The 25166-nt window shown below is 46.2% G+C and overlaps 1 protein-coding gene across 2 annotated transcripts in view; it reads right to left on the bottom strand.

Annotated features, from left to right (window-relative positions):
* acaca (acetyl-CoA carboxylase alpha) overlaps positions 1-22380 on the bottom strand; it is a 32319-nt gene extending 9939 nt beyond the window's left edge. Inside the window, exons 1-42 of one of the 2 annotated variants that reach the window (XM_028982449.1) lie at positions 22205-22380; positions 21089-21344; positions 19024-19156; positions 18802-18940; positions 18172-18281; positions 17944-18025; positions 17758-17856; positions 17577-17683; positions 17257-17367; positions 16888-17097; positions 16288-16458; positions 14628-14789; positions 14376-14539; positions 13996-14146; positions 13800-13903; positions 12588-12815; positions 10978-11128; positions 10763-10897; positions 9841-9987; positions 9564-9752; positions 9375-9475; positions 9198-9286; positions 8871-8995; positions 8223-8336; positions 8030-8143; positions 7851-7940; positions 7631-7749; positions 6679-6702; positions 5616-5759; positions 5428-5530; positions 5226-5333; positions 5012-5068; positions 4711-4755; positions 3756-3797; positions 2886-3101; positions 2483-2638; positions 2145-2369; positions 1312-1467; positions 1074-1220; positions 668-937; positions 246-343; positions 49-169 (exon numbers count right to left, since the gene is read on the bottom strand). In XM_028982449.1, the coding sequence (XP_028838282.1) occupies positions 49-169; positions 246-343; positions 668-937; positions 1074-1220; positions 1312-1467; positions 2145-2369; positions 2483-2638; positions 2886-3101; positions 3756-3797; positions 4711-4755; positions 5012-5068; positions 5226-5333; positions 5428-5530; positions 5616-5759; positions 6679-6702; positions 7631-7749; positions 7851-7940; positions 8030-8143; positions 8223-8336; positions 8871-8995; positions 9198-9286; positions 9375-9475; positions 9564-9752; positions 9841-9987; positions 10763-10897; positions 10978-11128; positions 12588-12815; positions 13800-13903; positions 13996-14146; positions 14376-14539; positions 14628-14789; positions 16288-16458; positions 16888-17097; positions 17257-17367; positions 17577-17683; positions 17758-17856; positions 17944-18025; positions 18172-18281; positions 18802-18940; positions 19024-19156; positions 21089-21315 (5484 nt within the window). In that variant the 5' untranslated portion in view covers positions 21316-21344; positions 22205-22380. Of the gene's footprint in view, positions 1-48; positions 170-245; positions 344-667; positions 938-1073; positions 1221-1311; positions 1468-2144; positions 2370-2482; positions 2639-2885; positions 3102-3755; positions 3798-4710; positions 4756-5011; positions 5069-5225; positions 5334-5427; positions 5531-5615; positions 5760-6678; positions 6703-7630; positions 7750-7850; positions 7941-8029; positions 8144-8222; positions 8337-8870; positions 8996-9197; positions 9287-9374; positions 9476-9563; positions 9753-9840; positions 9988-10762; positions 10898-10977; positions 11129-12587; positions 12816-13799; positions 13904-13995; positions 14147-14375; positions 14540-14627; positions 14790-16287; positions 16459-16887; positions 17098-17256; positions 17368-17576; positions 17684-17757; positions 17857-17943; positions 18026-18171; positions 18282-18801; positions 18941-19023; positions 19157-21088; positions 21345-22204 lie in introns of those variants that run through there. The other variant, XM_028982450.1, reaches the window with a different exon arrangement.
* Positions 22381-25166: the final 2786 nt, after the last annotated feature.

Here is a 25166-nt window from a genome sequence, read left to right as displayed (position 1 = left end):
AGTCTCAAACCAAGAACGAAAGAACCCTCTGCATGCGTGTGCATGTACCAAGTTCATGGTGATGATCTCCTCGTAGGCCAGAGACGACTCGCCAGCGATCATCCCAGAGCCTCGCAGGTTCTCCACACCCAGACCCTCCTCCTTCCCGATGATGTCGGTGATCTTATACCTGCAGGAGGTGCGGAGACATCACAGGTCAGCGGCTGCTTGGCCTGGCCTTACACACAAGTGGGCAGGACGCTCACCTGGACTCGCCCTCGTCCTCCACGTGCTCACAGTGAACAGAGTTGAGGGCCGACACCTTCTTATAGTCCTGAGGTGTGAGGTACAGGTACTTAAAGCCCTGCAGGGGACCAAAAATAATGATGATACGTCACATCATTAACAGCAGAAATACAGATATTTGGTAGGGTGGTAGTGGCCTAGCGGGTTAGACCCTCGACTATGAACCAGAACACCGCAAGTCCCACTTACTACATTTACAGCATTTACCAGACGCCCTTAACCACTTAACCCTGAGTGTCTCCAGGGGGGGGACTGTCCCTGTAACTACTGATTGTAAGTTGCTCTGGATAAGGCCGTCTGGTAAATGCTGTAAAAATGTCAAAACTTTTTTACAGGAGTACACAAAAGCACAACATCTAAAAATCCACTTTTGACCTCTCACCTTATAGGGGTCGCCTGGGTCCTGCCAGGCCACATGGAACATGTGGCGAATCTCCTCTGCCAGTCCTATGCGGGCGCCGCTGTTTGCCGCTATGTAAATGCGCGGGATGCCGCTCTGGCGCGCCATTTCCGAAGCCTGCTGGAACAGGACGTCCTCCTGCGGCCCGAAGGAGCCGATCTTGTGCGTGATGTCGTTACTGATCGCGATGATCTCACGACCCGCCGGGTACTCTGGTGTGCGGAGGGTCATTCGCCAAGCCACCATACCGATCTACAAACACACACGGCTGCAGCTGAAACCAACACACCTCGTTCTCTAGACAGCAGTGAAGACATGGTGCCCTCTACAGGCCAGTGGTGGGAGTGAAGTCTCGCCACCAGCTGGCTGGGTCCAGTTCAACACTGACCTCATTTCCTCCGGGCAGACGGTTCATCTGCACCAGCTGCCCCTGTGGGTCCAGCACCAGCTCAGTGAAGTTGAGCAGCTCTGAAGGAAGTGGGCATTTGGGCATGTGGATGTAGGCTTCGGTGCTCTGCCACATTTTCTTCAGGGCCTGGAAGAGACATGGTCCAAAAAGAGGCGTAACTGATAAACGTCTGACAAACATTATGTCGTAAGGAATGTTCCTTCGTGAGATTCCGTACCTGTCGGAACATCTCGGGGAAGTCGTAGACGTAGGTGGTGCCCAGACTTTGGGCCTGGAAGCGTTTGGACTGCAACAGGTCTTTAGTGACGTATGGCGTGTTGATGAGCATCCCGTGCAGTGGACCCTGTTTATCTCCATATGCCTGGAACATGATCTACACACACACACACACACACACAAAACAACAAATCAAGAAACATCGACATATCTGAGAGGATGTTTAAAAATAAGTATATTCTTTATGGGAAATATATTGACATGTCCACAACTACAAAAAAAGAAAGAACTGGGTGTGGTTTGAGGAGTGGTGTGTGGACCTACTAAGGTCCTGTCCACACGAGGACAAAAACGGGTTTTCTAAAAAAAACAAAAAACAAAAACCTGCGTCCATACATGAGTGTTATCTGAGATGTCGTCGTCCACACAGAGATGCAGAGAACGTACCAAACGCTGTTTTAATCCCCCGTCCACACCTGTAGGTGGCGCTGTAACTCCCTGCTCTCCTTGCTTGGAGTCTACTTCTCCTCCGCGGTGAGTTAAACACGTCGTTGTTCTCCAGTCTCGCTTTCATTAGAAATGTCGCTGCTTCAGTACGACCACGAACGTGTTATCCGCCATTTTTGTACGTGGGACGTTGTACATTTGGGGTTATATGGATACGTGGAAAAGAGAAATTCACTCTGGAATCCCGCCCTCGGTCCCCTGAAACTCTGTCTCCGTGTGGACGCGAAGCCAGATTGGACAAAAGTTTTCGTTCTCGTGTGGACGGGGCCTGAATGCTGATTTGGGTGGGGGAGCGCGATGGAGGGATGATGAAGGTGAATGCCCCACCTGTCGATCTTTGGGCCCCACCTGTCCCGTGCGCGAGTCGGTGACCTCTTTGTACAGGCTGATGTCCAGGTAGTATCCGGACTCGTTGGTGAGGAACAGGCGGATGGGGATCTGTTTCCCGGTGGGCGTCAGGCGGATGTTGATCTTCAGCTCCGCCTGCAGCACGCGCAGCTTCCACAGGCGGCTGCCGTAACGCATCACCATGGAGCGAACGGACTCCTCGATCTGCACCGGGTCACACACACACACACACACACACACACATTTTTTGCCACTTAAAATACATCTACACAAAAAAAAAAATCCTCTCCAGCCATCCGGCCCTCACAGATTCTGACCTTAGACGGGTCCATAATGACCGTGGGCACGAAGTTGAGGAAGATGTGGTTGCAGTCGGTGCGGACCGTGGTGTTGTTGAAGGCCACCTCCAGCTCGTCCATGGCTTCCAGCAGCAGCCGCTCCGCCTCGTTGTGGAGGTACTCGAACGACGCCTCCTGCACAGCGGACACGTAATCTAGTTAACACGGCTGCAAGATCAGACCACGACAACCATAACAACAAAAATCCCAAACAGTCAAGGTGCCATTCAGGTCCCGTCCCCACACCCTGCTCCACGGGCACCAGTCATGGATGCCCACTGCACCCATGGTGATGGGTTAAATGCAGGGGACACATTTTGCTGTGTCACCGTGTGCTGTGCTGCAGTGTTCCACAATGACACTTCACTTTTACTCCATGTACCTTGGTGACGAGGTCCGAGTGGCGGATGATTGCCCGCACGAAGAAGCGGTAGTCGGTGACCTCGGTGCCCACCTCCACGCGGGCGGCGCCAAGGTACAGGTGCATCTTGTGGTTGGCGCAGGGGATGGCGGTCAGGGCAAAGTTGCGCATGCGGTTGAGCTCCAGCTGAAAGGCCAGGGCAGGTTCCAGGTGCCGGTAGATACGGTCCTCCTCAAACTGATGAGGAAAAACATGACATGTGACATCCGCGCTGTCACAGCCTTCAGAAATTCACACTAGAACATCATCCGTGCAAATGACATAAAAGAACTTTTTTTGTTTTTTGCTTGTTCCAAATGGAATTAAATTAAATGTGTGCGTATGTAACCAGAACGACAGCACAGACAATTTGCACAACAGTACACCGTATCGAGAGGGTGGACCGAGTCGAGCAGTCTCCTTCATTCCTGGTGCCGCACACTCCAGAGTGAACGAGAGGAAAATACCCCGGAGCCACTGGGCTGCGGGGGGAGGGGTCGTGGAAATGGAGGTGATCATTACATCTCGCTAATGGATGTCATTCCCCTCAAATGGGTAAAATAATTAAAAAGTTCATTAATGGAATGAGTTTTGGTGGAACCATTTTTTTTTTTTTTTTGCCGAGCCCATCAGGAAAGGAGTGAATTGAGTGGGAAGAATTCATCATTAATGAGTGACTTTCAAAGAATAGAGCAAAAACAAACAAATAATAACACCAATTAATTTATGATATATATACGCTTCTCCAGTTATTAGCTGTCCCTTGCATTAACACAATTTAAAATAATGATATAACGATTATCAACTTAAAAGTCTGCTTCAGTGGAGGATGCTTGGTGTACGGCGACTCACCTTGTCTCGGGCGCGGAAGGTGAAGAATTTGGGGAATTCTCTCTGTGGGACAGACAGGACAGAAGACCGGAAACAGGGGTGAATTCTGCTGACCGGCCACCCCACGGTAACAGTGAAAAATCAGATCCTCAGAGAACCTCTCCTGGGCTCCCAACACCAGCTCAACAGCCCGGAAAGCCCAGCAGCGTCTCTACTTCTTACGGAGGCTGAGGACAGCCCGTCTCCCACCACCCATCCTCACCACCTTCTACAGAGGGACTGTTGAGCGCATTCTGACCAGCTGCATCACTGTCTGGTTTTGGAACTGCACCGCATCGGACCGCAAGACCCTCCATGGATAGTGAGGACAGCTGAGAAGAGTTTCTCTTCTACATAACGGACATTTACCAAACACACTCTGCATCCGGAAAGCCACCGGAATTGTGAAGGACTCAAATACAGAATTAGGGGATCATTAACACTGATATGAAGGCAAAAACAAATTTCATAATAGGGGACATTTAAGCCATTTTCTCGTAAAAGAGCTTTACGGGGAATCTGATGACTAAAACATGTCTGGAAGACTATGTGTCTCTGCTCACCAAGGGTGATGGTTAAATGCAGAGGACACATTTCGTTGTGTCACCGTGTGCTGTGCTTCACAATGATGATCACTTCACTTTTGGTAACCAACTAGTTAGCAGACATGACAATCAGCTTCTGCCGACTACAGTCCCGTGAGATGGTACATGATTCACTAGCCACACTTCTATGACCTGTAAAAGATAGATGAATTCTACCAAAAATACAAGGGTGTCCATTTTTAACAAAACCATGTCCTTTTTATCCTTTTCATTTATGCGGACGTCAAGCAAGTGAAAACAGCAACTTTAAAATAAATCCACAAAGGAAATGCATTCTGGTTAGACTGGTTCCATCAGGGCGCATCCCGGCCCTGTTTCATCTCCGTACTTACGTGAAAGCGCTGGTCCACCTCACAGTTAATCTGCTTCCTGAAGTCCTGTAATTGTGTCGAACAGAACACCACGTGGAGAGACAGAGCAGCAGGGAGAAGGAAAAAAAAGTGACAAAAGAGAGAAGATTTTGTTTTCAAGAATTACCATAAATTACCGCCCAGCTCCTATTTCAACATATTCGGCAGGGTTAAATTGTACGATTTCGAGCGGAATGATTCCTGTGTTATCATCAGAGGAAAACAAAGAAAAAAAAATAAAAATAAAACGATGGGGGAGAGCAGAAGCAAGAGTCAAACTCACCTTCTGCGCCACCAGGAACGTCAGCCTGCGGATGCCGTGCTCAAACAGCAGGGATTTCTGGGAAATAAAATGCACACAGCAAGGCCTTAGCATAGGTGGGGTGGGTTGTGGTGGGTCAGCGGTACGGTGCGTCAAAGCCCATTGCGACAAACGGCTTGTGATTTTGGACTTGAGAAATAAACGTAGTTGATAATGAGCAGGTCCGGACTCTGACCTTCGACTGGATGAAGTCTCGGAACATGGCGGCCAGGCCGTCATCGTCGATGTCACTGTCGGTTTTAATGGCCACGTTGAGGATGTGGATGGGCTCGTCCTGGGTGCTCTATACCCACCAACAGAAGAAGATGAGCGCACAGGAACCCTCCTTCCGCCAGGTATGAGAGGATTGGAGACGGGACCTGATGCTTTATTCTCACCTTGTTGTCGTCCTCTCCGTACAGAACAGGGCTCCCACCATCAGGAAAGGTGGGGCTGGACGGAGGAGAGTCTGAGAAGCAGCTCATCACGTCTTTAATGTTCCTAAGAATTATAGACAAGAACACAGAGACTGGAGGTCATGCATTAAAAACTCGTACACGTATGGACACACACTCTCACACGATACCTGGTGAACTCCTGGAAAGAGCGGAAGGAGACCATGGCCCCCATGCGCTGGCAGGGCGGGGTGAAGGACGTGTCCAGCAGCACGTCACTCACGCTGGCCACGTGCACCATCCCATAGTGGTTCAGGTTGGACGAGAACGACATCCTGGGTTCCACACACACAAGAAGGGGTTTAAAAAAAAAAAAAAAAAAAAAAAAAAAGTTCCAAATAATAAACACACAGACACAACTGGTAATAACCATCATACCAGTCGGTAACACACAGGATTGGCCTGAAGAGATGTTTACAATGGAAAATAAAATCGTTCATCACGCCTAATCCGAAAATGACGAAGAGCCACACTCTGGACCCAGAGTTAGTGTGGGGTGAGGGGACTACACAACCGGCACAAACCGAGATTTATAGCTGACGTCAGAAATGTTCCTTTTAATGTTTTCACTGAATAAAGGAGTATTTCCAGATGAATGTCTTTCTTATAAATCAGTAATAAGATAAAACAAGATAATCCTTTATTAGTCCCACAAGTGGGGAATTTGCATTGGCACGCCGAAAAAGGGACAGTGGATGATGAGAACAGAAAAAAGTACACCAACAGCACAGTGTAAAAAAGTATTCTATAATCTGAAAATATAAACATGAATGTGTATTAAAAATTGTATATTTCTATTAGTAGTGTAGGGTGTGTGTAGGATGCAGTGATTCATTTTCCTTATCCAGAGCGACTTACAGTCAGTAGTTACAGGGACAGTCCCCCCCTGGAGACACTCAGGGTTAAGTGTCTTGCTCAGGGACACAATGGTAGTAAGTGGGGTTTGAACCTGGGTCTTCTGGTTCACAGGCGAGTGTGTTACCCACTAGACTACTACCACCAACAGGCTTCTAAAATCTATTTCCTTTACCCCAAGTTGGGCGGACATTGTCCCATTAAATGTGCCACAAACCACGGAAAAAATAAGGAAACAAGGCGTGTGTGAGCGCATGCGGCCGTGGTACGTGCCACAGGACAGGTCAGCCTGTAGAGCACAGCACACGGTTGTGGAAGAGGGAAAAAGAGGTACTCTACCTGTTCAGTGTGGGGATGTTCCCTCTGCAATCAGACAATAGGGATTACAGAAAGGTTAGCATCAGGCAACCAGGAGAGCGGAGAGCCAGTGGCCAGAGGATGCGTGTGTGTGACTGTTTTGCTTATTTAATCAGCAAAACACACACACATTCTGGATCGATGGCTCCTGCACATGCATTTCACTCGCCGGACACACAAATTCTAACGCGCCACTAATGACCGCGATGAAGCCTGCCGGTTAATTCTGCAGTTAGAAACATGCGAGCGCCAGCGCTGTTACAGACAAATGACATGAATACACACACACAGAGAAAAGACGATACAGCAGGATGTTGAAGTGGTAATCGTGAATGTACTCACTGATTTAGGTGGCGCTTGATGTTTCGAAAATATTATCTATTACTGCACCATTTCATTTTTGCACAGCGGCATTTGCACCTTCATTTCTCTAGTTTAGCTCTGTCTGTCTGTTTTCTTGTTGTCTACATATTTTAATCGCCTTAAATGTTACTCTTGCACTGCCTGTGTCCCACGTTTGTACTTGTTGTGCATGTGCACTTTGTGTCAGTATGTAACCTTGTGACAACCTAGATATATACACACAAAAAAAATAGATATACACTAATAATAATAAAGTGATAAAGTGAAGCGATTGTCACTTGTGATGAGATTTAATTTTGAAATGAAAGCCTTGTTCACTTATTGTTTATTTAAAATAGCAATAAAATGTGTTTCACATAAAATAATGAATAATCATGATTAATAATCATGATTACAACATTGATAAAAATAATCGTTATTATCATTTTGGCCATAATCATGCAGCCCTAGTCTGCATGTTGCTGGACATGAGTGAGAACACACACACACACACACACACACACACACACACACACACAATATCTGCACAAAAGGGGGATGGGCAGGAGGTACAGCAAGGCATTGTGGGTACCTATTGGGGTGGGAGGTGGGCAGCATAAACTGGAACTCCACAATGCAGGTGTTGTCTTTCAGCTGGCGATGCTGGACGCTGTTGAGCTCATAAGCGATGTAGGCCCTGCGTACGTATACCTGCACACACACACACACACACACACACACAAACAGACACACTGAATAATAAATCCACATAAATGAGCAAACATAAACAGAGGTAAAATGTACGCAGTCACCTCCAGGGCTGCCATGCGCACCACCTGGTTACTGTGGTAGAAGAAGTTGGGAAGCACGTCGAAGATGGACGTCTCCGACAAGATGAGTTTCTGCACAAGACAAACACATGAAAGAGATAACAATCATAAAGCATACCAGCTGAAACTGACAGAGGCCTCAGAAGTCACCGCCGCAGCACCTGCAGGTTCTCGATGCAGAACTGGTGGCCGTACATGTCGATGGCGGAGAGAAAGATCGACTCCACCTGGTTGTGCCGCAGCTCATACGATGGCAGGTGAGAAGCAATCAGCACCTGGAATTAAAACAAGACACCGCGACGTCTGAATGCGGTCTGCTAGAATCTGGTGGGTGATTATTGTCTGGTGCTTCACCTGCCGCGCTCTCAGGGCCACCTTGGCATTGGTGGTCTTGCTGAGCTGGGTCAGTTCGGTCAGGATGGCCATCAGCTCATCGGTCAGTGTGGGGTCGCGGCCACAGAGCTGGTCCTAAAGCCAGAGTGAGAATTTAGCCCCGCTAATGTGGCCCCTGAGAAATTGCATGAATTAATAATGTGAACTAATAATATAACAGAGGTAGAGGGTAATATAAGCCACATTAATACTTAATTAAAAAGGTGACAAATGAAGTGACTCATTGCAATGAATAAGTGAAAAACAGGATAAGATGAGATAAAAGTAGCTGAAGAAAATGTTATGGCAGAGGATCTATGAACTACAACTTATCTGACCTGGGGGGAGGCTTCAAGCAAAATTCACACTTGTGGCACATAATACGGAAAATGCAAAAATCACGCAGCAAAACGCAATTACAATGGACCTAGACTGCCACTGGGATTAAAATGGAAAAAAAGGAAAAAATTTGTCTAAAACTTTCTACACATCTAACCCAAAAAATGTCGCCTGCAGATAAATGCAGTTTCTATTTTGCATGCACACATGCACGCCTGAAATGCGGGACGCTTCTTTATTCGCTACATGCCAATGTTATAATAAATAAAATGTACAATATAGTAAACTTACGATCAACATGGTGACCAGCGAGTTCTTCTTGGTGACCTGTGCATGGGAGAAGATGTAGTTGAGCACGCTGGCCATGTCTCCTTTATTCTCCTCCCGCAGTTTGAACACACACTTGTCATAGTGTCCTGCAGAGAAACACATTGTCCGTTATTGACAATAGTGCAAAAAAATATATGCAGATGTTTAGGGTTTGAGGAACCCTTGAAAAACATGCCATCTAGTGGCCAAGTGTGGAAACTACAGGTTCTCGGATTCTACTTCTGTAAACTTGCAAATGCGTACAGTTTACAGGTTAATTCTTTTTATTCAGCTTCGCTGGTGGCTTACCGTGCTGAAACTGCACCTCCACCTTCAGGTACTGTCTGAGCAGGTCCATCACCACTGCCTTCATGTGGCCTCGGATCCCGCTGCGGTACCTGGGTTTGGATTACATTTCCATGTTTCAAAGTGTCCCTTTTGCTTGTGAGGCGCTTAACAAAAAAAGAAAAAAGAAAGTGGTCTCACTTCTGGACAAGCTGCACGATGCTCTGGGTGTTCATGAAGAAGACCTCCCTCTCCGACTTCCTGTTCAGAGTGGCCGCGTGGCTGTCCAGGATGTTGGCGATCTGCGAGAAGAATGAATGTTGATGGACTGTGCCTGTCAGTGTGTGTATGTTGTGTGTGTGTGTGTGTGTGTGTGTGTGTAAGTGTGACCTGTTGACTGGGGAACTGGCAGAGCACAGATGTGATGTTGCTGGCGTACTGGGCCATCTCTTTTTTAATCGCTTTCTCCACTGCAGGGGGGATGCGTCCGGAAACGCTGGTCATGATGTCCTGCAGCTCCAGCAGGGGCAGGGAAGGGTCCCTCAGGGTCTTCATCAGCCGCTCCACCCACTCCTTCAACTGGACATAGTCAGACACACACACAGGGCAACGTTCCAGCGTGGCCTGCGCCCCGACGTGGTAGAATATGAGCAGGGTGACCTCTGACCTTGCTGCTGAAGAAAGGCTCGGGGAGGCAGTAGCCACTCATGATGTGCAGCAGGTGATCCAGGGTGTTGTGGAAAACCCTGTGCAGCTTTTCGCCCCTCAGGGCCACCGCCTGGACGGTGGGCAGGCTGCCTGTGAACAGCTCAGCCTGCGGGTCCGAACACAAAAAAAGCATAAAGCCCCAAAAATGACACCTAAAGCATACTTCAAACATACAACTCGTACACGATACTGGCTGAGCATACACACCAGAAACAGGCTGGTAGTGGCAGAGTCAAACAGGAATCTAGGGGTTATCAATTTTTTGGCTCCAAAATTATGGAACACTCTACCTTTAGAAATTTGGTGGGCACCATTAATTTCCAACTTTCAAATCGAGGCTTACATTAAATTTTGTCCGATTGCTTTTAACTGTATGCGAAACTCTTGTATTTGTTTTTCTTGTATCTTTTGTACAGCACATTGGTATGACGCTGTTTTTTTCAATTGTGCAGAATAAATTAATTCCTCCCAAACATAAACCACAACATATGTAGAGAATCATTTTAAATAATTGTATATTTACTTTACATTAATGCAGCCTTTCACACCCACATTATTAAGTGTTCAACATCAGGCATTGGAAGTGTCACAATGATGTACTATCCTACCTCCAACTAAAACAAGGTGATTAAATAAACTTGGATAAGGGTGGTAGTAGCCTAGTGGGTAACACACTCGCCTATGAACCAGAAGACCCGGGTTCGAATCCCACTTACTACCATTGTGTCCCTGAGCAAGACACTTAACCCTAAATTGCTCCAGGGAGACTGTCCCTGTAATACTGATTGTAAGTCGCTCTGGATAAGGGCGTCTGATAAATGCTGTAAATGTAAATGTAAATGTATAATTCGGGACAAATAAAAGATGCGAAGACACCAGACCTGTTGGATCCTGCTGGGATCGTCCAGCTGCAGTTTGGCGATAACGCAGCCAGGCTCCAGAACCGCCCCCGCCCTCTTCACGTAGTGGATACAGCCCGACTCCGCCGCAGTCAGCGTCATCACCATCTTCATCACCTGAGCACAGACAGTCCATTACAGCACGAAGTTCTCAAAGACAGACAGGTGCGCACATCCACACACACACACACACACACCTCGATCTCAGCGTAGCACTGTCCAGCAAACACGTGTCCCCCGTCCTCCACCGTGTACTGGATTAGTTTTCCGGCTGATGGCGAGCGCAGCAGGGACGGGTCGTTCTCTTTCTCAAACACACACGTCTTGTTCCCGATGGTGATGCGATACCTGCAGAACCACAGGCCACCTGATGAGACCGCTAGTCCAGGTAGGTGATGAGGGGTGACTTGACTTGACAAGTTATTCCCTGCACACCAACCACTGCCAGATTTGTTATGGACATTTGACACGGTCCGGCCCCAGTTCAACCTCTTCTACCAATCATGAAAGTGAAAGTGAAGTGATTGTCATTGTGAAACACTGCAGCACAGCACATGGTGACACAACGAAACGTGTCCCCTGCTTTTAACAATCACCCTTGGTGAGCAGTGGGCAGCCATGACAGGCGCCCGGGGAGCAGTGTGTGGGTCTGAATTTGAACCGGCAACCTTCTGATTACGGGGCCACTTCCTTAACCGCTAGGCCACCACTGCCCCCAATCATGGCTCATGAGTGACGTGGAAATGAAACATTAAATTTTTCAGAAAATAATGCTGTTGACCAAAGTTGACCAAAAAAGTGACACTTCATGCCTTATTCAACTTCAAAACAGATGCGGTAATTTTTGATGCATAGAGGATAAACTAAACATTTACCAGTCCATGATGATCTATCAACATTACCTATAGTCAGAATAATTGGTGGTTTTATTTTGTTGAGGCAGTGGTGGCCAAGCGGTTAAGGAAGCGGTGCCGTAATCAGACGATTGCCGGTTCGAATTTCGATCGTCACTGAGGTACCACTGAGCAAAGCACCGTCCCCACACACTGCTCCCCGGGAGCCTGTCATGGCTGCCCACTGCTCAAATGCAGAGGACAAATTTCACTGTGTGCACCGTGTGCTGTGCTGCTGTGTATCACATGTGACAATCACTTCACTTTATTAGGTCCGGACTGACCTTCGACTGGATGAAGTCTCGGAACATGTGACAAGTGACAATCCCTTCACTTTATTTATTTCATTTATCCTCATTAACAAGCTAAGTTAATGTAAATTAGGTCTTTTTTATATGTTAATATGTTTGAAGGAAGTTGTTAATAAAAGCAGAATTATATAAGGCATCCACTTTATATTCTTAAAATAAGTTAAAGCAGAACCCAGATTACAAACTACACTGTGTGCACAATTATTATGCAAAACAGTATTTTGAGGATTAATTTAATATAAAAAAAAATACTGTTCTAACAGTCAATCCAAAATGTTAATGCACCTGAAACACATATTTTTTGCAAAGGAAAAAAAATGTGAGTGTAAACATTCTCAGGCAAATGCTAGGCAACTATTAGTGTGAGGAATTATTATTTGCGACTAAATTCAACAATACAATTATGCACACCTTGATATGACCCTCCATTACCCCTATTACACAAATACACATCACAGCTTGGAGTTGGAACATAAGCATGTAAATGATTACATGGTCAAAACCCTCACACAGTGTATGAACCACTCTGTGATAATATTATTTTCACTCAAAAACAGTGTATACTTTTGTGTAATCAAGATCTATTGGCACTAAAATTGGTACCTATCTATCTCCTCCTTCATGTAGGTGGTATAGCTGTTCCCGTCGTACGACAGCAGCAGGCCCCCGTCACTAAGCCGATGCACGTCCACCTCGGCGGAGGAACTGTTCATGATCACCACGTAGGAGTTGGGGGACTGACGGGTCACCTTCAGAACATACTTGGTGCCTTCGTAGATCAGCTCCACGTCCACCGTGTTCATCAGTGTGTTGGCTGGCAGCACCTGACCACTATCGTCAAGAAACAGAGACAAGAGAGGAAGACAGAGACCAATTAGCGGACTATGGACGATATGACAAAAATATCATATCAAACATTTCAGATGTTCATCCTAATACCTTACAGACATTTCTACCGAGGCAGCACTGGGTCACATGGAGACAGATGAACAAGTGGGCTCTATTAATGCTACTGCGGGTTTAATTAATAACATTTATGACTAAATATCTTTGTGATAACAAATCTTTATGACCTGACAAACAAGACGAGACATAATGCTGGTCTTGTGACAATAACTATAACGAAATATATCATTAGACACACACACACGCAAGACTAAATGAGGTTTACAAAATAAAACTAGACTAAAGCGACGGAATAAGACATGACATTATTTCCTCTCGTTTAACCGCATTATTATTATGCAGTATTTTTGTTTCCTGCGTCTGTCATTTGGTCATACAGATGACATCACTCGCGCAATTCTGATTCGAGGCATAGTTTAGATTTCAGGACATTTGTGGTGGGTGAGCAAATGGCTGTGAGAAAATGATGAAGTGGTAAAGAATGTGTGTTGAAAAACATGGAACAAATCAGAGTGTCTTCCGCGTCTGGAATGGATGTTGAGTATTCTTGAGTCTATAAGTTAACAATAAAATAACAATAACCTTGTTTTAATTATGAAATGAGTTTGACTAAAAGAAAATGTTGCTTGTCTGTTCTACTAGGTACTGTATTGATTGGGTTGAATAGAATTGAAAAGAAAGAAGAAAAAAAAAAGTTTCATGATATTCTGACTAAATATTCATGATAATTCTGACTAAAATAAGACTGAAACTTGTCTAGACTAAAATGTGTCTGGACATGATTAATACTAATAAAGACAAATTACAGCTGGACGCAAAGACTACACTAAAAATAAAATTAAGACAGACCGGCAAAAACAACTATAACCGACGCTATAACAGCAGTATAGAAATAACCTGGGGACGTACCGTTCAAGCGAATGCAGGAAGTTGGACACACTGTTCCGGAGGCTGACGTCCGCCACGTGAAGAGCTCCACTCACAATCCCCAACATTGTGTCCGGCCTCTCGGCCTGAACAGGAAACAGGCCAGCGGTCTACATCAGGGGCTTCGTAACTCTTAGTAACCCCCACATACGGAACTGAGGCATGGCACCCTCCTGACCTGCATCTTCTCAGAGATGAGCCGGTCCAGCCAGCCTGTGTCGATGGAGTTATTCTGGAAGCTCTCTGTCTCCAGCAGCTTAATGAGGTACTCCACGGTGGTCCTGAAGTCTCCACGGATGGACAGCTCCTTCAGAGCCACCACCATGTTGCTGCCAGAGAAAACAGAATAGAAACAGTAAATCATTTTGAATTATTCATGTTTTTCCATGTTATACTTGTTAACGGCTATAGCCTGGCTGTTATCACTTATATAGTCAGTTTCTGGACATGCCAGATAAATGGCGTGTAAAACCGGACAGTTTTAAAATGCATCTGGGTCCGTGGATTATTTATAAGGGAATTAATTTCTTTATGTTCCCATAGCTTGTGAATACTGACGAGATGGCCTCCTCTCGGTTCTCGCCCCAGGAGAAGCAGTGGCCGAACTGGGAGTCTGCAAACTCGTGCAGGCCCCCGGCAGCTGCCACGCTGAAGTAGCCCCACACGTTCTTATTGCTGCGGAAATTCAGCTCCTGCACCGTGCCGGAGCTCGGCTTAAATCCCTGAAACACAAACAAACCAGAAGACATCATAGACACACTTCTATTTTAGCACATAAATGTGTCCCCCCCCCCCCTCAGTCTCACGCACCTCGTCTGGGTTTTCGCTGGTGATGCGAGCCGCGATGACATGGCCTCGCGGGCAGGGGGCAGTGAAGAGCCCCTCAAAGTCGATGGGAGAGTCGCCCCAGGGCTGGACGCCGTACATCACACGGATGTCCTTAATGCGGTGCAGGGGGATGCCCATGGCAATCTAAGGGAGGGGTCAGGACACTCATTGATCTCATTTGTAGTGCTTACTCATATTACACACAATGCAGCCTGCAAATCATAGGCAGACTGGAAAAAAGAATAAACCCTGGAGGTTCATGGGGTTTCTGGGCCTTTATGACACTCTGGGCCCAACCCTTTTATTCTGGTATTAGATCAAGTAGCAAAAAGCTAGAAATCCTTCCCCCCAACCTCTGATTGGTGGTTAAAACCTACAAGTGGGAAGAGTTAAACCCCTCCTACTAAAGTGACCCCAGTGGCACGGTGACCTACATAAGGCACATAGAGGAGCCACGTGACTGTGGTTTTGCGGCGGCAAGAGGGCTGCTAGAGCGTAAATTGCTTGTCGTCAAGGCAACTGTTGGCTGGTGTGAGTGTGCTGTGAGTGTGTGTGTGTGTGTGTGTGTGGATGAGGGCCGTGTTGCAAAGCATACCACCAAACTGAGTTTACAATTAAATAGTTAGGGTTAGTCGTATGATGCAGCATGCAAATTCGACTGATATAAAAAAAAATATGAATTTCATGCACACACACACACACACACACACACACACACAGCACACTCACACCAGCCAACAGTTGCCTTCTGTATATAATAACTTGGGGACAATAGGAACTAAGGAACCCCAAGTATACTCAGTTGTCACAGCAGTTTTGGTAGCTTTGTGTGGTTTTTGGCACATTTTTTGGATTATTCAGGGATTTGGTAAAACTGCTCGGGCAACTGCACATGTGATATTGACAGGAGGAGGTGAGAGCAGTCAATCCCCTTTTACACTTTAATAAAATATTTTTTTCTTCTTCTAGGTCCCTTGAGGCCACATATTACCAATAGTGGTCAAAAACATGGGAATAATCATGGACTGTGATTTACAAATGGACAGTCAGATCAAAAAGCTCCTGCAGAAAGGGCATTGCAGTAGTCAGCCCGGCCTTGCCTCTAGCTAGAAAGCACCAGTTAGGTCTTCCCAACCTCCCTGCACATTTTAGAATCAATTTTGCACATTTAGAATCAATTTGTACGTTAAAACCATTGTTTTAGTGTACAAATGCTTAAATGGACTTGCTCCACCCTGAGCTGCTTCAGCCATTCATACCCTCACGACCACTAAGGTGTGAAGGCCAGATGACTTCTGACGTCCAGGAAACAAGGTTAAAGCTTAGTTGTGGCTCCTAAGTGCTGGAATGAGCTGCCAGTAAATATTAGACAGGTTTTATTTATTATTTTATGACCGCTTTTATGTAAAAATATTTGCCTTGTTTTTATTTTTTATGTATTATGTTTTATGACTGTACAGGCTTCTTCTCTGTATGTGCGATATGAATAAAATGGATTGTTTTTAATAAAATCCTTTTTTCTTCAAGGTACTGATCACCCGCTAGAGGTCATTCCTTGTTTTCATTTACTTTTCCATGTAAGCACTGAGGATGCAGGTCTAACGCAGCGTTCCGAAAATCTTGTGAGGAAGAAAGGCCGCACCTGCAGCTGAGCCGCAGGCAGGTTGACGTCAGCCACCATCTCGGTGCAGGGGTGCTCCACCTGCAGCCGTGGGTTGAGCTCCAGGAAGTAGAAACTGCCGTCCTGGCTGAAGAGATACTCCACCGTCCCCGCGCTGACGTAGCCCACCATCTTCGCCAGCTTCACCGCGCACTGAGGGAGAGTAGAAACCGGTCACTCGCTTGCGTCTAGCTTGAAAGTAACATCATACTGTGACAATTCTATGCCATGGAAGCCATGGAAATTGGTAACCTGTACTGGGAGTACTGTTGTGTAACTATGGCGACCCATTCTTTCACTTCCACTTTCAGTAACTCAATTTTTTTTTACTCTTGCACAATTTTTTTTTCACTTTATACCTTGCTGTTACACATGTCCTCGAAAATTTGCATATTGGTAATCATTGTATACTTGCAATATTTGCAATACTGTGGTCTGTAGCAGTCGCTAAAGCATTTCACTGCATATCATACAGTGTATGACTGTGTATGTGACAAATAAAATTTGAATTTGAATGAACTATAATGAACTCAATTCAACTAATTAAGGACCCTGAGGCAAGGTCTGACTTTGTTGACGCACCCGCTCCATGTCCTCGAAAATGTCCGCCGTGGCAATGGTGGCGGGCGCCTCCTCAATGATCTTCTGGTGGCGGCGCTGGACGGAGCAGTCGCGGCCAAACAGGGAGATGGCGTTCCCGTACTGGTCGGCCAGGATCTGGACCTCGAGGTGCCTCGCGTGCTTGGCGAGACGCATGACGAAGATGGGTGAGCCCGGCACCTCAGTCTGAACCTGAGAAGTCAATATTCATACACACGATCGAGCAAGTTTTTTTTTTTTTTTTTTATGCTATCGTTGGTACAAAGTAGAGGTGTGAACCTTCACTGGTTTATGAATGTCACACATACAGAATACAGAAGAAGATCAGTGGTTCAAACCGGTCTCACGCACCTGTCTGAAGAGGTTGGGGAAGTCATCAGCAGCGTTCACCTTCCGAATCCCTTTCCCTCCTCCTCCCTCGGAGGCCTTCACCATGACTGGGTAGCCAACCTGCTCTGCAGCCTGCACCCAAAAAGCAACACCAGACTCAAGAAGACGTGGCGCTAGCACGCAGCAGCGTCTGAACGATGGGTGTGGTCTTATGGGGGAAGTTTTTACTATTTCAACTAAAATCTAAAAAAAGCTGAATTTTTTTCATACATGTCTTTTATTAAATTGTAATTGCTTAATTGCTGGAACATGACTGGTCGGTTAGACACTTTGTGCATCACCTTCAGGCCAGCCTCCACATCTTGGATGCAGCCCTGCTCATACAGATCAGACGGGACGTTGACGATGCCTTTCTTCTGGTCATTCACTGACCACTCAACAGTCAGCCCTGAGACACAACACCCAAACACACATTAATCTAACGCTGCGCATTTCCAGAGCCATGAGAGCGAAAGAACAGACCTGTTCCACTCCAGGGCAGAGTTGGGATGCCGGCGGTCTGGGCAACAATGGACGAGGCGATCTTGTCACCCAGAGCCCACATGGCCTGACTGGGGGGTCCTAAGGAAGTAAACACACCGGGAATGGGTCAGTAAGACAAAGCACTACACAACAGGACTTGACCGGTGATGTTTTTGCAACACGGACCCATGAAGGCAATGCTGTTTTTATGCAGGAGCTCTGGAAGTTTGGGGTTTTCAGAGGCATGGCCCCACCCAGCCCACACTGCCTATAGAAATGAGGATCGAGAAGGGTTAACTGCACCGGCATTAAAAAGAAAAAACAAAAATTTTCAGATTATGTAATTTTACATAATCTGAACCACGACTGTACCCTTATTAAAAATACATCATAAGAATTATAGAGGCTCTGAACCTGCACAGGGATCCGCTTGGCGATGTCCACAATCAGCTCCACGTTGGCGTAGTTGTTATTGTTGGTCCCCCCAGGTACGGGAACATAGTGGTCAGCCATTTTTATGTACTCTAAAAACAAGAAAAATATGACCAGATGAGACTCCTACAAATGAATCCATTATTCAACCCTTAAAAACAGAAGTCCATATCAGTACTGAAATATTACTTTTCTATTCTTCTATCCGCTCGTTCCCACTGCAATTTCTGCATCGTCCACCCAACACTTTAAATTCACAACAAGTGGAGACACAAATGCCAGAGGGCCAATTAACCGATCGCAGCCCAAACCCCAACAAACATTATGGATTAAGGGAGTAACATACACACATAAACATATATATTATTTTACATTTACAGTATTTACCTGACGCCCTTATCCAGAGCGACTTACAATCAGTAGTTACAGGGACAGTCCCCCCCGGAGACACTTAGGACACAATGGTAGTAAGTGGTGTTTGAACCTGGGTCTTCTGGTTTATAGGCGAGTGTGTTACACACTAGTTTACTACCACCACTTTTCCCCCGTCACAAATGTGTAACACTGTGGTGATATCATGGGCATCAAACCATACACATCCATCCAGCTCACCAGCATTGGCTTTCAGGTCTTCTGGTGTCACCATGACAACAAAGCGGATGGCGCGCTCATTGCGGAACATTTCATAAGCCCAGCGACGGATGGAACGCATGCACTTCACCGCGGCAATGCCGTTGTTGGCGATGAGCACCTGTTGCGTGATGAGACGCAGAACGTCAACCCACTCATCAACCCAGGGAAGAAAATCCAAACCAGGAAGCGGCGGCTACGTACCTTCTCAATGACCTTGTTACCGCCGAAGCGGGTGACGAACTCGGCCGGCGAGGCCACGGTGAAATCCCGCTGCAGGTCCATGCGGCGCCGGTCCCGACCCTGTTTCACCAGGTGGAGCCCCGACATGCTGGGCCTGTCAATCAAAAACCGTCATTGTGATACACAACAAAATGTGCATTTAACCCTTAGTGAGCAGTGCGCGTCCATGAAGGGGAGCAGCGCATTGGGATGGTACCTTGATCAAGGTGGCACCTTGGCGTTTAGGGACTCGAACCCGGCCTGGGAGGCCAATATTAAACAAGGCGTGGCTCATCGCCACAACACATACGAAGTAACGTAATGATTCGCGATCAGGCAAGTCGGACCAATCACTAGCGATTCCTCCTGCGCGGAACCCGGAAGAGTGGGGACTAGGGGAGGAAGGGGGGTGGGCCTGTGGCCTGACTTTGACACCCCACACACATACACACACACACAGGCTGTAGTATCTCTCCTAACAAAAAATGCATTTAAATGGTCTGTTGTAGACCACTGGGTAAAAAAACAATACACATCTAAGTATATATCTATTTTTAAATACTTCTATACGCTTGTTGCACTCAAAATCCACCTGGGATGAGTGTCATTATTGCTTTGGCCCCTTGCACCGTTCTCTATGTTTGAGCCCACTGTAGAATTTGCATTTGCTATCTGTACACTCGTGTGTGCGTGTGTGGTCGAGGTGACATTAAAGTTCACTCTGACTTCTTAATTCGGAAAAGTTGAACCGGCTCTCAATTCTGAGCAAATAGGACCATTTGACGTAGTGGTCTCCCCGCCCTCAAATACGGAATGCGGTCATTAACTAGAAGAAGAGTTATTACAAATTTTTAGAAAAGAATTTACACGACTTTTTTGAAGACTCCAAAGCAAATAAAAAGTTTTAAAAAAGTAAAATTTACTAAGACATTTTTAAACTAAATTCATGACAACCCCGAAAAGCTGAACTTAAAAGTTTGCGCAGCCTGAGCCCGAGTAAAATGGACCCAGTCAGGATCGGCTGTAATTTCCATGACTTTTAAATGGAGACAGTGGACTACGGTGCTGGAATACGGAAGCGACGCGTGCAGCAGCACGTGGCGCGGTTCACTACGTAAAGCCAGCAAAGATACTACAGACCTGCGCTAGTTTTAAACGTTGTAGTTGTAAATGTAGAAAAAGGGCCATCGCGCAGTCTTACGGGAACCACGTACCTCATTATACATTCGTGTGTTAAATTTGTATTCCAAAACTGGAAAATTTTATTTTCAAATTCCATGACTTTTCCAGGTTTGTATATGACCGTAGGAACCCTGTTATTCTGTTGTCCTATAGGGGGTTAAAAAAAATCTTCATTTGATTTCTATATCAGAGACGGTAACCAGCCCTGGATTCACCTGGGGTGGGAATCACAGAGAGTCTTGTGATTGGATGAAATATGAGACAATTATATCATGATGCTGTGATGCGAAATACACTGAAGGACAGTACTCTATCATCATGACATATAACGGAAGAACAACAAATTTTTTTTTTTAATAATTATCACTGTATATACTGAAGCGAAAAAGATTATTTTCTGATCTTCCGTGTGGTTCTAGCAGCAGCCGACTCAGCTTGTGCTTGTCGAGTCTGATATTTTAAACAGATTCAGACATTCAGACCAGCACAATCGGGGCTGTTGATGTAAGACAGAAGCTGCTGATAATGAAACTATTCATTTACAAACACTGCCATCGTTCCACAGTGAAAGAGAAGAGAGGGGGAAGACGGCAGGGAGAAGAAAAAAAAACGCCCTGTAGACTAAGCCTCTCATCCCATTTACATTTACAGCATTTACCAGACGCCCTTATCCAGAGCGACTTACAGTCAGTAGTTACAGGGACAGTCCCCCCCTGGAGACACTCAGGGTTAAGTGTCCTGCTCAGGGACACAATGGTAGTAAGTGGGATTTGAACCTGGGTCTTCTGGTTCATAGGCGGGTGTGTTACCCGCTAGGCTACTACCCCCTCATCCCGGCTACATGAAATTTCGGCCGAGCGCCCACCTCATGTTGTGCAGGGGGCCGTCCGCGCCGTCCATCTCACACGTGCTGTCGGAGCTGAGCGACGACGGCGACAGGGAGCGCGGCTCCTTCTCCTCCGCCGGCAGGTCGGCCTTGCCCAGGATCTCGTCCTCAGAGTTCTCCTCCGACACGGAGCCCACGATGAAGTGCGAATGCCGGACAGCGGCCACGGCCGGGGCTTTCTTAGCAGGGGTCCCCTGCTCCGCCATGGCTGAGCGTCCGTGGCAGGCTCCGAAAACTGGAAGTAGATTTGCGTCTAATCAGGTCATCGCATATATAACAACCGTAAATCGGCACTTATTCCAATCAGGACCACTCCACTGAGGATCCCGCTCAGCCCCTACATCTCCAGAGCGACTGTTCACGAATTCTGAGGCGAATCGGGGACACGTGCGTGTGTGTGTGTGTGTTTGTGCTTGTAGGGTGGCTGGTAGATAAATTAGCTTGTTGACCCATGAGATACCATCAGGGCAGGGTGATACGGCCACAAACTTACACCGTGACATTTTCATACCATACTTATATCAGGTAACAAGAACAACGTGTAAGGATGCGTACGGATGAGTGTTATTTGTGCAAGATGTATAATATGTTTATATTGAATATAAATATTTGTATGAATGTACATAGATCTATAAGTGTGTATAGATGAACAATGAACAGTACAATATAATAGACAATCTAATCTTATAAACAGAGTGTACATAAAGTGCAGAATGTGTATGTTTATATACACACACACACACACACACACACACACACACACACACGCAGCATTAAGTAGATTTGACTCTTTTTGTTCAGAAGAATTTGTGTAAAAAATGTCATGGAGAGATGACAGGAAGCGGCGGGACCTTTGCAGGATAATTCGCAGCCATGTTGCTCGGACGTCCGCCGGCAGAATGGTCCCTGAGTAAAGGAAAGCGCTGCTAACAGGCTAACGGCGACGGGCACGGACCCTGAGAAACCAGCCCGGCTCATGTGGCGAAGGCGCCCAGCGGCACACGACGAGCCGCCCGGAAAAAATGTGACATTTTACAGGGACGCGCCGGTACTAGCATGCTAACCGCCGGCGCGGTAACGCGCTTATCCACCCACCGTGACAGAGAAGCCGGCAGGTAATCCTGGAGGCCCCGGTTCCGAAACGACACGGAGCGACGGGCGGCGGCGGTGGCGGTGGCGGTGGCGGGGTGGGGCGGGCGTTCACATCCCGGCCGGGGAAGGGGACCGCGGTCGCGCCTCTGACAGCGGCATCGCGGCGTGGTGTGACGCGGTGACAGGTTACTTCCGGGCGTTCACCCCTGGCCTCGGCCAATGGGATTGGGCGAAGGCGCCCGAGGGCGGGGCCCGCGGCGACGAATCGTGCGGAAGGTGTGACCAATCAGAGAGCAGTTCTCTCCTCGCACGTGCTTACAAAGTATGGCCTGATCCGAGTCCTCATATACATACAGTCGTGGCCAGAAGTTTTGAGAACGGCACAAATGCTGGTTTCCACAAAGTTTTTATATGCAATTTGCATATACTACAGAATGTTGTGAATGTTTTTTGCACAAAATCACCCTCATTTGCACACCTTCACCCTACCAGTTCCACATATTTTATGTTAAAGACGTAAAAGTGTAATATTTGGTTATGTTTGCAATATTTGCATATTGGATTATTGTATACTTGCAACATTTGCAATACTGTGGTCTGTAGTAGTCGCAAAAAGCATTTCACTGCATATCATACCGTGTATGACTATGTATGTGACAAATAAAATTTGAATTTGAATTTGAGTGATGAGATGAAGTCCCTCTTTGCCGTGAAAAAAAAAAACCCAAAAACATTTCCACTGCATTTCAGTCCTGGTGAGATCATTTCAGTGATCCTCTGGTTTACATATGTTGAGGAGCACAAGGCTGGAGATCAAACTGTCATGCTGATTGAGTTAGAATAGCAGACTGGACGCTTTAAAGGGTGGATGATGCTTGAAATCAGTGTTCTTCCTCTGTTAGCAGTGGTTACCTTCAAGGAAACATGTGGTAGTAGCCTAGTGGGTAACACATTCGCCTAAGAACCAGAAGACCCAGGTTAACACTTCATTTTTAGCTAAATTGTATATTCTGTATCCTATTTATTTATATATTGTATTTCATGTGACGCATCTGTTTTCTGTTTTTTTGTTGTCTACTTTTATGCTGCACTGTGTAAACTGGAGCCACGTCTTCTCGCCTCTCTGTATATCTGCACAATATATAGAAGAGATGACAATAAAGGTTACTTGAACTTGAACTTGAACAAATCCCACTTACTACCATCGTGTCCCTGAGCAAGACACTTAACCCTAAATTGCTCCGGGGGGGGACTGTCCCTGTAACTACTGATTGTAAGTTGCTCTGGATAAGGACGTCTGATAAATGCTGTAAACATGACGTCACAAAGGGCTTCACATGCAAGGACTGTAACAGATGCAAATCAGCATTCAATCACCCATGCACATCAATTGGTGTCAAAAAGGAAGGTTTTGTTTCTGTGGGAGCACAGCAGGGCTCAGTGGCTCTTGTCATCCCCTCTCTGCTCCCTCAGCACATAAAATGAAATAAAATACATAAAATACCACCACATGAATTCAAACAGTAATTCGGTCATTAATAGTACAACCATTTACAGGTGAGCCCAACAGTGACATTAAATGACAATTAAAAATCGTATAGTGGCTACATTATATACTTTTCCCATTTAACATACCTGTGGGAACTTACCTGTGGGAACCTGTGCTAACACGTGGCAGAGAATAAATATAATATTTATAATATTATCGCACTTATATTACAGAGCATAATAACAATAATTACAACCATGTTCCCTTCTCTCACAAGACTCTCTACAAGACCCAGGCTTCTGCTAACACGTGGCAGAGAATAAATATAATATTTATAATATTATCGCACTTATATTACAGAGCATAATAACAATAATTACAACCATCTATACACCATCTATACAACAGATTATATGGAGAACACTGCATTCGCGTGTCACCCCTCTCACACACTGAGGCAACTGCACGTAAACGTGTGTAAAGATATAGGATGCGCCGTCAATGCATTTACATTTACAGCATTTACCAAACGCCCTTATCCAGAGCGACTTACAATCAGTAGTTACAGGGACAGTCCCCCCCTGGAGACACTCAGGGTTAAGTGTCTTGCTCAGGGACACGATGGTAGTAAGTGGGGTTTGAACCTGGGTCTTCTGGTTCATAGGTGAGTGTGTTACCCCACTAGGCTACTACCACCCTACTACCACCCTACAACCATTACATACAACCCTGACTAAGTTTTGTTGGAGTTCACATACATACATACAATCCTTTTTTCCACTAGTAAGATTGCAACAAAATCAACCACTTATCAGATCATCAAAATAGAGAAATTCAAGTGTTGTGAAGAAGACTTCAGGGTGCCCAAGAAAGTCCAGCGAGCACCAGGACTGTATCTTAGAGACGATTCGGCTGCGGGATCGGGGTGCCACCGGTGCAGAGCTTGCTCAGGAAATGCAGCAGGCAGGTGTGAGGGCATCTGCATCGACAGTGAGGAGAAGACTTTTGTAGGACGGTCTGGTGTCAAGAAGGGCAGCAAAGTACAGGGATTGGACAGTAAAGTCACTTTCTGTTTTTTTGGCATCTGGAAAAATAATTGTCTGGAGAAGAGAAGATGAGCGCTACCATCAGTCCTGTCTCGTGCCAACAGTAAAGCATCCTGAGACCATTCATGTGTGGGGCTGCTTCTCATCCAAGGGAGTGGGCTCACTCACAAGAACACAGCCATGAATAAGGAACGGTACCAAAACATTTTCCGACAGCAACTTCTCCCAACCATACAAGAACAGTTTGGTGAAGAACAATGCCTTTTCCAGCATGATGCACAATGTTCCATGAGGCCAAAGTGATAACTAAGTGGCTCGGGGAACAAAACATTGAAAATTTGGGTCCATGGCCAGGAAACTGCAAACTGAGAACTTGTGGTCAATCCTCAAGAGGCGGGTGGACAAAGAAAAACTCACAAATTCTGACAAA

Source organism: Denticeps clupeoides, chromosome 6 (genome assembly GCF_900700375.1).
Source record: "Denticeps clupeoides chromosome 6, fDenClu1.1, whole genome shotgun sequence".
Classification (NCBI taxonomy): domain Eukaryota; kingdom Metazoa; phylum Chordata; class Actinopteri; order Clupeiformes; family Denticipitidae; genus Denticeps; species Denticeps clupeoides.
Note: the sequence above shows the minus strand (reverse complement) of the source record. Positions and strands in the feature narration are given on the sequence as shown.